General features: G+C 41.8%; 2 protein-coding genes and 1 pseudogene across 4 annotated transcripts; 1 reads left to right on the top strand and 2 right to left on the bottom strand.

The window, feature by feature from the left end:
- Positions 1–1070, bottom strand: part of LOC119271925 — a 19589-nt pseudogene extending 18519 nt beyond the window's left edge.
- Positions 1071–1655: 585 nt separating this feature from the next.
- Positions 1656–4587, bottom strand: LOC119267080 (desiccation-related protein At2g46140-like). Of its 2 annotated transcripts, XM_037548393.1 has the most exons (3): positions 4387–4587; positions 2040–2952; positions 1656–1903 (listed from the first exon to the last, which is right to left on the bottom strand). In XM_037548393.1, the coding sequence occupies exons 2-3, from the start codon at positions 2949–2951 to the stop codon at positions 1898–1900; spliced, it is 918 nt and encodes a 305-aa protein (XP_037404290.1). In that variant the 5' UTR covers position 2952; positions 4387–4587; the 3' UTR covers positions 1656–1897. The 2 variants fall into 2 exon arrangements, with proteins under 2 accessions (XP_037404290.1, XP_037404289.1); XM_037548392.1 differs by having other exon boundaries at positions 1656–2952.
- A 44-nt stretch (positions 4588–4631) lies between these two features.
- On the top strand, positions 4632–8742 carry LOC119267079. Of its 2 annotated transcripts, none has more exons than XM_037548390.1 (5): positions 4632–4806; positions 5641–6566; positions 6655–6855; positions 7405–7600; positions 8344–8742. In XM_037548390.1, the coding sequence occupies exons 2-5, from the start codon at positions 5664–5666 to the stop codon at positions 8526–8528; spliced, it is 1485 nt and encodes a 494-aa protein (XP_037404287.1). In that variant the 5' UTR covers positions 4632–4806; positions 5641–5663; the 3' UTR covers positions 8529–8742. The 2 variants fall into 2 exon arrangements, with proteins under 2 accessions (XP_037404287.1, XP_037404288.1); XM_037548391.1 differs by lacking the exon at positions 4632–4806 and adding an exon at positions 4835–4949.
- The last annotated feature ends 3448 nt before the right edge of the window (positions 8743–12190 follow it).

The raw sequence follows: 12190 nt of genomic DNA, 5'->3' as shown, positions 1-12190 counted from the left end.
AAAAATAAAGAAACACAATAAAAACCAGGATGAAAAACATATAAAATCTTAAAAAGTAACCCCTCAAAAAAAAATCTTAAAAAGTAAAAATAAAGAAAACAAATGCAAAAGAATGAAAATAGAGAAAACCGAGAAAGGAACAAAAAGAAATAAGAAAACCAATGAAAATCCAGAAAGAAAAAATGAAGAAGGAATGAAAAAAATAGTAAAATCCAAGAAAAGAAACAAAGAGAAATGAAAACAGTTAAAGAGACGAAAAAATTGGTGAAAAAACGAAGAAAGGCAAAAAAATAAAAAATATGAAGAAACAAAGAAAACAGAAAAAGGAAAAAACAAGAAGCAACCAGTACGTCGACCACCACGTCTCGACCGAGAAGGAGAAGAAATCGCCTTGCTCGACGCGAAGAAGAAAATGGGCTGGCCCGGTAACTACACGGCAGGGGAAAAGCTTTAAGCATGACAGACGATGCACTCGCTATAAGAAAAAATATATAGGTTTTGCGTCAAATATGGTAGCTCGATTCAACCTGCACGGATCAAGGCGACGCCCGTTACTATCGGATTAAACCCTGTCTCGCTGACTAGGACAGTCGTTGTTCTCTTAAAATCATCATCTCACCCTAAAAAAACATCCTATTAAAGCATATGTATTTCCTTAATTATGTTTCTTAGAGCATCTATAACCACCCATGTGGACAACTCGTACAACAAGGAGAAAGAAAAAAGCCTAATCTTATGTCAGGACTGTCCCGCACCCATCAAAGCCACATCCACAACCACATTTATTTCTTCCCATTCTATCTGGCACCCATCAAAGCCATACCGACAACCACATTTCTTTCTTTCCACTCTGTCTATCTCTCTCTCCTTTTTGATGAGGGGTGCACATCGCCATTGCGCCAGGGACCGAGTCTTGATTGCCCATCGCTGCCACTATGCGTCGCGCCGACCCGCCACAAGCGGACGCTAGCAAGCCTGCGCCACCACCGCATCTCCTCTCCCTCGTCTCCTCCGCAGCTCGCATCCCCTGTGCGTGCCAGGACGTCGCGCTCACGCATGGTCGGCTCCATCGCCTTCACAGCCCTGCAGGTCAGCGACTTGTGTGTAGTCGCCGGCAGTAGAGGAGTAGAAGGGAAGGCACAACTTGTCGCGTTGTGTTTTCTTTATAATGTGAAACTAGGTCCCCGTGTCTATGTTGTGTGCCACTAATGTGCATAACAAACTTTGAATTTTTATCGCATAGAAGTGAATTCTAGTAGCAGTCCTCGACCTACACTTGCATGTGTTGAGTATTCCCTTTTCTATTTTAGATAAATTCATCTACCTATGAACACAAGCCATCAGACAGGACATCTCAATCTATGATGAGACTGTTTGTAAACATCTACACAAGAGTACAAGGCTACCACAATAAATTGAGCAGAGTACACTAGTAGACTTTGCACTTTCTCTTACAAATAAGCCGCGGCACACCAATGTCATGTGCTACTCTATATTTCTGCATACGCATAGACCTTGGAGATGTGACCCAACCCGGGGGGGGGGGTGTTGCAGACTCCATGCCAGCGCCACCTTAGTTATTTCCCTCGTTGCTTGGACTCTTTGGAAGCAAATTGTTTTCCCCATATAATCGAATGTCAGAGCAATAGTAGAGAAACTCCAAACAACAATGACTTTGTATCATTGAACATCTTAATTACTTCTTGACCCCAAATTGGAATCACAAATACAAAAAGTGTCAAGACGAGATAAGTGTTACACAATCTTTTATATCTCGAAATTCTCACAGTTAGCAGCGATTCAAATGTAAGAACAAAGTGCTCTCGAGTCATAGGGCGCCATTTGTTAAAACTTCAAAGCATTAACTCTGTTCCAGGAAAGTGCATTTCTTCAATTTTTAGTCCTGGATAAAGTGGCAATGGGTAAGATACAAGTGATATGGATATCCAAATGTACATGCAAGTATTTATCAAGTCAACATTTGATGCATGTCTAAGGGGAATTGCAGATGAAACACTATAGAAACTAACATAGTATACCTCATCGTTATCGCCATCATCATCTTCCTTCTTTAGTCGAGTTGTTCCATCCTCTCTGCTAATAGGTATCTTCATGTGTCCAAAGGGAGTGTTCACATCAATATGCCCCTTTATGGTGTAACCAGTGCCCTTTCCCCTTATCATATCCCACATAGCAGACCCAAAATCCTTAGGCCTGAAGCTGATCGGCAAAGTCATGGTGGTTACTTCCTGCTTCTTGATGTTTGTAGACTCTTTCGTCTCAGCAGAAGCAATGCTCACATTGAAGAGCCAGATCTCATAATCCAGGGCATTCAGTCCCAGGTCGAAGTCATTCTTGTTGTCGAGATTCAGATGTAGAGTCGCGGTCGCCTCCTCGAAAGAAAACTTCTCAAACTTGATCTTGCTAATATCAACATCTGGCTTGTAAGGCACCGGGATCTCACCGGCTTTCTCGAGAGGTAAGGAGATCCTGCCGATGACTGGTATGTCAACATGGAGAATAACTTTGACCAAGTAAGGGATGATGCTCCCGGGCTTTATGTCACCATATGTGCTCTTGATGTCATCATAGATGAGCAACACGGGGATTTTGACAGTCTCTGAGCCATGTGCATCGATGGTTCCAGCATCTGGGATTGCTCCGGACATGAGCTTCCTCCCTTCGCTTTCAATAAGGTATTCGATGTCGACAAGAGGGATGGGTACAGGGTTTGGGTTTGTAATCAGAACATCAGCAATGAGCTCTACCTTCTCAAGACTAATTTGAGGTATGTGGATTCCAGTAATGTCAGCAGTAGGCTTTCCAAAGCTGACTGCTTCTTCAATCTTTTCTCCAATGTCTGAGATGAAATCCTTAACTTTGTCGAAGAATCCTCCCTCTCCTTCATCCTGGTCTTTGTCAGCTTTCTTGGGGTTGTCAGAGGATGACATGCTATGATACAAACAATAGTTTACTTATCAGTTTCTAATAGAAGTAAAATTTAGAGAACATACATTAAGGAAAACTACATGGTATTGCATTGAGAAAAAAAACGACAATGGCAAAATAGCTTCAGAATCAACGGGAAAAACCTAAACAAGAAACGACCTAGAGCTTGGCAATACATAAAAGTAGCATATTTAGAACAAAAAAATACTATTCCAATACTACATCCCTAGCCCGTTTTGCCTTTAAGAGGAGCACTTGTAACAATGTCTGGATCAAGGAAAATAGGTGATTCCATTAGGTACTCACAACATCATGGCTCGGTATTTTGTTATCATTGGCAACCAACATATTTACTAAGTTGGAAGAAATAAATACAGATGATATGGCAACGGCTTGTCATCCCTTAGCTAAAGAACGGGCGTGCTAGGATTAAGTGATACAGTTGAGAAAACAAATGAGAACTTGTATCAATAATAGGTGTATAGGTAACATTCAATGCTCGACATTAAGGTGGATTATGATGATGTAGCCTTTTAAACTAGCCTTTGCCTATTTTATTTTGTTTGGCCAACCCTTTTTTTCTATGTCTGTGGTTATTTTTCAGAGTAGATCATAAAATAAGTTCAACACAATACATTTCAATAGATAGACACATCCAAAATAGTCAAGCATCCTCGGTGAAGAACGGCAGAAGGAACTTTTGTATTTTTCTTTTGTCATTGACATTTTGTAAAGCTCTTTTTAGTAGACCTACTAACCTATTTAACATTAGCAGTGAGAGCCTATTGCACATCTGGAATAGGACTAGTAAAAGTAGACGCCATAAGATAATCAACTCATTCAAATTATATGGCAAATATAATGGTGATGAATTTCAATACTTAGCTCCATGCATGTAAAATTAAGTATCACATGTAATTTTGCACAAACAACATCTGAATTAAGTATAAAGTTCAACATGTCTCATTTGACGTGCCAGTTTCATATGGAATAATTTATTTTGGAGCGTACAATTTCTTGATTGTCCTGCATAGGCTTTGTGCCTAAGCGTCACCTAGACAGTGCTTTGTCAACAGAGCTTGGTATAAATAGGATTTTTCCTATGAATTACATCCGAATATATATAGTTTATAAAGTTTTTGTAAATTTCCTCTTCAAGGATCAGCAGGATCCGTAATTCTATGCCAGGGCGGTCATCTTGATGACCATGCCAATCCCTAACTTACATGAACAACGTTTGGTCGCCCCTCTCCCTTGTTCCTGACCAAAAAAAATGAATCAACCAATCCCTACACATTCTCACTAACACCGAGAGAATCCAGGGTCGAGACCGAGGACTAGAGAATCCACGCATCAAAGGATGGAAAAAGGAAAGGGAACCACATTACAATCACTTAACGTCGGGACGATTCGGGCGAACAGTGAAACTTTTGTTACCTGAGAAATGCGGGCGGAAAGGAGCGATGCGTCTATGGAGAAGAGGAGGCCGGGAGGCGGATGGATGGATCACGCGACCAGCCAACCAGAGGAGAGGAGGAAGAGGAGGAGGAAACGGTGGGGGAGAGAGCACTGGAGCAGTTTGCGGAGGAACGCATGCACAGTAAACCCGGCCGGGCTGGAAAATTTCCACGGTTTATTATCAAGCCACGGCGTACACAGCTCAAAAAATTAAAAATGAACCCACGGCGTAACACGTAAGCTAATCCAACCCGGGGGTCTTCCCCTTTCCCCCTTCCGTCCTTCTCTTCTTCCCCCCACCACGAACGCCGCCCAGCTTCTTCCCCCTCTTCCGATTCCTCGTCTCCGGCTTGCCTGCTCTTCCTCTCGCTCCGGCTCTCCCCCGCTCCCGCATCGCAGGTGCGCCCTCCATCCCTGGTATCTTCCGCACGCGTGCGTCCCCTCTCCGTAGCTGCCGTGCCGGGGGTTCTTTCTAGGGTTCGTGGAATCGCGCTACCGACGTTATCGGTAAATCACGGCAGCCTAAATCAATAAGTTAGCTGGTACGAATCGAGTTCCTTTTGCTCATGCCTGTTTTGGCATAGTAGTTGGCAACAGCCGTACAAACTACAAACCGTTGTCCTTTCTGTCTATTCATCCTCTGTATCAAGCTGCGGTAGTTGGGTACATACATCACACTGAGATTTCCGGCGGCGATGGTTGTCGGAGGCCGTTGTTTTGTCTCTAGAGTTATGCTTTGATCAATTGCTGCCAATCTTGTTGCCCAACCGTACTACTAGTTATGGTAGATTGGGTGGACCCAGTACAACCTTGTTCTTTTGCAATAACTGGTAAATTAGTTTTATTTTTTTACCAGTGGTATAAATTAGGTGATACTAATTGAGTCTTTCACTACTGCCCTGTGTGGAATCAAAAGCTGGCTCTGCCCAAGAAAGATTTTAGATGAGAGCGGCCGGACAACCTTCGCCCATTTCAAGTACTACTAACTGCAGTAGCACCTGTCAAGTCATATATGACATTTTAGAACAGTTATATAATAATGACTTGCCTCACCCCCTCTTTGAATCTACTCCCTCTGTTCACAATTGTAAGACGATTTGGCAGTTTAATTTAAACTGCCAAAATGTCTTACATCTGTGAACGGAGGGAGTAGCAACTTACCTGTAATTATTCTCCATCAGGTCATCGTCATTGTCTATGCTGATAATTGTAATACTGTTTTTCTTCTTTCAGGAAGTTATATCTAGTCACTGACCATGAAAACCTCCAGCGAGGTTCCCTTTTATCACTCGTTGCCCGTACCAGGAGCTCAAGACAGCCTCAAGGATCAGATCCACTCCAAGGTTATGGGCACGATAGGCAATGTCATGAACTCCATTGATCGAAAGGCACTGCCTCAGCAACTGGAAGGGGCATGGGAAACAGCTGGAAATGTCGTTAACTCCATTGAGTCAAAACTGTCCGGGCAGAAGTCGTTTGATTTTGACGGCGGAAATGATTTTCTTGATGGATATGAATGTCCTGATGATTATTGGGACTATGAACAGCACAAGGCACAAAAGCCAGTTAACATTAGAAACCTGCTGGGTGGCATAGTTGCTATCATTGGTCGCACTTGCAAAAATGATGGCATTCAACAATCAAAGGACTCTAGTGTCTCATTCTTGGGGTCAGGTAGTGATGGAGATACATCCTTGCATTCGTCTGTCTATGCGCCAAGTGCTCCTCCTTTGCTGGATGAAGAAGCCCTGAGTTACAATATTTATAGGGTTGTTTTGGAGGCAGAACCACCAGAATGGCTGCCCGATAGCTATGCTGACTCGTGCATGCAGTGTTCTGCTTCTTTCACTGCCATTACTCGTGGAAGGCATCATTGTCGATTCTGTGGAGGGATATTTTGCAAGGCATGTTCAAAAGGCAGATGTCTTTTGCCAGCCAAGTTTCGTGAGCGAAACCCACAAAGGGTCTGCGATGCATGCTATGATAGGCTTGATCCATTGCAGAACTTACTGATAAATTCTGTCAGCAACGCGACACAAACTGCAAAGCATGATGTTATGGATTGGACTTCTGCGAGAGGGTGGTTGAATTTGCCTATTGGATTAACATTGGAACACGAGATATACAAGGCAGCAGCATCCCTTAGGAGCTACAGTCAGGTGTCCAAATTATGTTTCCATTTTCTCTGCCATATTTACATGTTTAATGGCAATACCTACTTAATAAAAAATAAATACTGCATTGCAGGTTTCAAGGATAAACCCGAGAAAATCTATTCCGCGTGCAGTCCTTAGTGGAGCAAGTGGACTTGCTATCTTGACAGTTGTAAAAGCTGGTGCATTTCTTACATACAAACTTGGAACTGGCTTAGTAGTTGCTCGTAAATCAGATGGGTCATGGTCTCCACCCTCTGCTATAGCTTCAGCTGGATTAGGATGGGGAGCACAGGTTAGTAACTTGGTTGCAGAATTCTTCTCTGTATCTTTCATGTGGTCAACATCTAATCTATGAATTGATTAGATACAACATCTTTTATTGTTAGACTGGTTCCCTTTGATGTGGGGATAATTGCAGACATAATCTACTACTTGCATGGCATAGGGCAAATGGTGTATGATAAAAATGTTTTTTTAACCCTGCATTTCTCCTATCTAAAAATTTCCTAGATGAAAACATGAAACACACACTTGTTTCATGTCTTAGGATGGAATGGTTTATTTGTTTCTATCAGTGTTATTTTTTAAGTGAAACCCTGAAACTGTGTTTGCATTTAGGTATATTTCCTCTTGTTTTTGCCTGATTTTAGATAAAACATCAGGTTGAAGTTGCTATGTTTGTGTAGAACATGGTCTTGGGCTGAGCAAAAACATGTTGGACAGTGACTGTTGCCTAAAATCGATAATTTATGATTTCGGACATGGTTCATGTACTTCCCTAGTAATTTCAATATTATGTGTTCAGATCTCTTACATGTACATGTTTTATCTTAACATACAGCTTGGCGGTGAGTTGATGGATTTCATCATAGTGCTTCATGGTCCTGAAGCTGTGAAGACCTTCAGTAGCCGGATGCATTTTTCACTCGGTGCAGGCTTAAGTGCTGCAGCAGGACCTGTTGGTAGAGTATTAGAAGCTGATGTGAGAGCTGGTAATAAAGGCTCTGGAGTTTGCTATACATATAGTCACAGCAAAGGTAATGTTCTTGTTCAATTCAAAATTTTAGGCTCCTTTTATCATGTGAAGTCAAGCTCTGTTTGTATTGCGTTTTTAATTTTGAGAAAACACGAAAGCCTTGCATTTCGATGCATTGATAGAAATAATTTGTACAAGCCTAAGAAGGCCAACACCTGGATATTACAACACGACACCCTAGTTGCTTTGCTAGGCACTGCGGCCACCGGGGGCTACTTAAGTTTTACATTCTCGAAATTAGGAAAGCTAACTTCTATTTGAATGCTCAGCACCAGATCTGTTGTATTTCGGTTTATTGGGTACAAATTTACTGCCCTGCAAAAGTTTTGAACGTTTTTTTGTGTAGCGGAGGTTTAATTATATTCCGTGGCCTGCTTCTTAATTTTATATTCTTGAAATGCACAGAGCCAGATAAGGGTACCCTGAACGAGTTAAGTAAGAAATGGTATTCTTGTTCCTAACTTGTACAGAGCCAGATAAGGGTACCCTGACACGAGATGAGTAAGAAATGGTGTTCTTGGTGGATAACTTATATGTAATACCCGCAGTCTGAAAAATCGGAGTCCAGCAATGAACTCAGTATACAAAGTCATCCTGATACCAAGAGTAAACAAGCTTGGGAGAAAGGAGATATTTTAGAACTCTGTACAAGTGTAAATCTTCGTAATAGTTCATCTTGCTCATGCATGTACCTGTCCTGCCAAGCCTACAACTAATTTGTGATGGTTTTCGATGACTTCACAGGCGCATTTATCGGGGTTTCACTAGAAGGGAACATTGTTACCACCAGAATGGATGCCAATCTGCGGTTCTACGGCGACCCGTATCTGACGACCAGCGATATACTTATGGGGAATCTGGAGCAACCAAATGCTGCTAAATTTCTGTACCAAGCGTTGGATGACCTATACTCAGGTCTGGATTGTTAGCATGACAAAAATAAATAAATCACAATCTGTACATATTTGATTTTATTCCAACTGTAGCTAGTTGTGTTGATTCTCAAAATGCTTCTGTCATTTTTGGCGAGCCGAGCTACAAAACCTGTTGCCTAGGATGGAAGTCTGTAAAGTTAATGCCTTCCTACGGATTTGATCAGTAAATTGAAATACACTATAAATGATACTCCTACATATTTTAATATACACTGCCAAATGAATGGCCACTATCCAATTAATGGAACAGGCATCCATTGCCACTAAGGGTGTGTTTGCTTTCGATCACGGGCCGGAATGGAACGGGTCCATTCCGTCCCTGGGCCTCGTCCTCGTGTTTAGTTGGATCAGGGACCGGAACCAACTCGTCCTCCCGAAACGAATATACCATCAATATGCCGAACGCATGCGTTCCTCCAAATCGGAGGAATCACGCGGAACAGCCTCTCGCGAGGCGCTTTCACCTCCCGCCGCCGGCTGCTTCTCTCCCTCGATCCGCGCCGTCGGCTGCTCATCTCCTTCCCCCGCGCCGCCGACCGCTCATCTCCTTCCCCGCGCCGTCCTCTGCTCCTCTCCTTCCTCCGCGTTGTCCTCTGCTCCTCTTTGTCGTCTCCTCGCCAATTGGCTTCAAGGTGGTGGATGCATGGCTCGCGGCCGTGAAGACGAGCGCCGGCATCCAGCGCTCAGCCGGCAGCTGGAGAGGCGGGCGACGACGGCCGGCTTGGGTGCCAGGAGCAGCGGTTCTTGCCTTTTGCAATTGTTCTGTTTATTTGTACATGCTTATTGAGATTGATGACAAATTTCGTTGTCTATTTGCACATGTTTTCTTTTGCCTTTTGCAATTGTAAATTTGTGCATTAAAATTATATATAGACGTCGTTTTATTAGAATATTTGTGAAGCAAATTACAAATTAGTGGTGATGAAAAGAAAAAGAAAATGTTGTTTTGGAATTTAAATGAAATGCTTCTCAAAATACAATCAATTTTGCATATATTGACAAAAAGTAAACATCAATTTGAAATTTTTTCATTCCATTCCATTCCACCAACCAAACATTGAGACGTAACCATTCCATTCCACCTCATTATTCATACTAAACACAGAGATGGAACCATTCCATTCCCGTGGAACGGAACCATTCCATTCCATTACACTTCGTTCCTGAACCAAACACACCCTAAGGCACTCTTTTACTGCTGACTCCAGCATCTGACGGATATGGTTTAGTCATGAGATGGTCTTCGTGTAGGTATCGAGCTCTGATCCCACAAATTGGGGACTCTTTTTTTGTGTGAAAAAAAGTTTGCACTACACGCAACATATCTGAGCTAGATTATGTATCCGCAGCTGCAACTACTACTAATACAATCTTAATCAAAGAATCAAAATTTTATCATAGTAGCACACATTCATAGAAACTTGCATTCTTGAACTTGACATAACTTAAACAGAACCGAAATCAAGCTTCCTCTGTACACCACTGTTATTGGATAGTGGCGGACCTAGAGCTTGACCACAAGGGGTGCCAACTTATCACTCACTATAGAAATGCCTTGTATAACCATACAAAATTACCAGTTTATCGTTCAAGCTCTATCAAACACACAGGATTAGACTAACTAATACTATATAAAGAAGTTTTGCATTTTTTGAGTGGGTGCCAGGGCACCCACGGCACCCCCACTGGGTCTGTCACTGGTATTGGAATGTAGCACATGATCTATGTTGACAGTTGATATGTACTATATCATTATCCTTTTAGAAATGAAGGTTTTTTTTAACTACGAAGGTGTCTTGATGACTTCATCAATCTCAAGATGATGTGCCGGCCCAGCTCCTGGATGTGCTCATACGGATAGGATGTACGTGCATGTGTTCATAGGAATGAGTGTCTGCGTCTATATTGTATTGTGTTCAAAAAAAGAAATAATTTTTGAAGGGAACCTTCGGAAATTAAGTGATGGACCGAAGGCACCCTCCTTTTTTTTAAGGGATAACACATGCTTTGCTTTATTGGTCAATGACTCAACCTACAGGAATAACAGAAATGTCATGAGGGTGGAGCAACCACAAATGGCGTCCCTCATCTAGGTGTAGAGCATATTTATAGCTAGCCTATGTGCTTTCGTATTCGAAAGCCTACCTTCAAAAACGAAATTGCAAAAAATAAAATCCCTAGAAGTTTCCTCTATCTCCTTCACAATCGATGCAATAGGGCCCATGGTGCCATTGTGGATGTCCATTACTACCGTTTACGAGAACTAGGCTGTAGCCTAGTGGCAAGAGAGCGCAGTGGCGTCTCCAGCAAACAGGGTTTGAGCCACGTCGGGGACGAATTTCTGGTTTCTCACAAAGGATGCTTCTCCTATATCAATAAACTATGGGTGCTAGTGCCCATGAGTTTCATCATTACTACCGTTTACAGTCCGAGGCAACTGTGAATATCTGCAGCATGAGATCCTTTGCTAGGGAGAGAACTTCACGCCAAGCAAGAGCTTCAAGAATTGTAGGATCCGTCAACCCCTGGAAAACAAGAGCCGATGAACCCACATATAAAACCATCCTCGTTGCGGCACACGACCGATATAGCTCCCATCTGACCATTCTTGTCAACTGCGGCATCTACATTCAGTTTGTGATTCCCCGGCTGTGGCGGGATCCAACTTCTGGCTACTGCAGGTGCTTGCACCGATGGCCTCACCTAAAGATGTGGGATTGCGATCTCGAGGTCGTTCAGGTATCGATTTATGAACATATGTTTTTTTTTTGAGACAAATTTATGAACATATGTGTGGACATTGGACTCTGATGTTCACCTTCATGGATCAGCTTCCTCCGCACATGCCAAATCGCCCACAAAGTCACTACAAGTCTTTTTTTTAAGCCCAAACTCTATGTATCGTCCGTAGCGACCTCTCCAATGGGTTCTGTTACTGTGCGTTTGGGCTTTTGCGCTCGTTTGCATGGACTGATCGGTGCAGTTTTTCTTTTTCCTTGTTCTAATTGTTTTGTTCTACTTCTTATTTCAATTTGTTGTCCTTTTCTTGTTTTCATTTTCTTTGTTTTTTCCTTTCCTTTTTCTTTTACAATTTATTTTTTCTCTCTCTCTTCTGTTTTATTATTTTTGTTTTCCCTATTTATTTTCTGTCTTCTTTTATTATTTTCTATTTCCCATTTCCACTTTAAAAGAAATGTGAATACTTCTAAATATGAAGTTTTTAAATAGACGTCAACATTGTACAAATACATGTTGAATATCTTTGAAATACACAACGAGCAGTTTTATAAATACGTGTTGATTTTTTTACATAAACAATGAACATTTTCAAATATAAGTTGAACACACATTCATCATTTTTTATGATACATGAAGATTTGTTTTTCAAATTACATGGACATTTTTTTCTTAAACAACCAAGAGTTTCACTTTTTTTTGAAATACAAGTTTATCTTAAACTAGAAAATGAAAATACAAGTGAAATATAAAAGCAGAAAGTAAGAAACCAAAAGGTGCTAAACCGGCGAATCCTGAAGCCTAACGAAGTACTTTGATCTCTCACTAAAATAACTGGCAATCAACGCTACCTAGCCCGACCAATGGTAACATGTCGTGGGTGAGAGCCCTTCCTCTGGTTGACAAGAGACAAAGCACAT

Source organism: Triticum dicoccoides, chromosome 3A (genome assembly GCF_002162155.2).
Source record: "Triticum dicoccoides isolate Atlit2015 ecotype Zavitan chromosome 3A, WEW_v2.0, whole genome shotgun sequence".
In the NCBI taxonomy this organism is placed as follows: Eukaryota; Viridiplantae; Streptophyta; class Magnoliopsida; order Poales; family Poaceae; genus Triticum; species Triticum dicoccoides.
The sequence above is the reverse complement of the archived record's forward strand: the minus strand, read 5'-3'. Positions and strand labels throughout refer to the sequence as shown.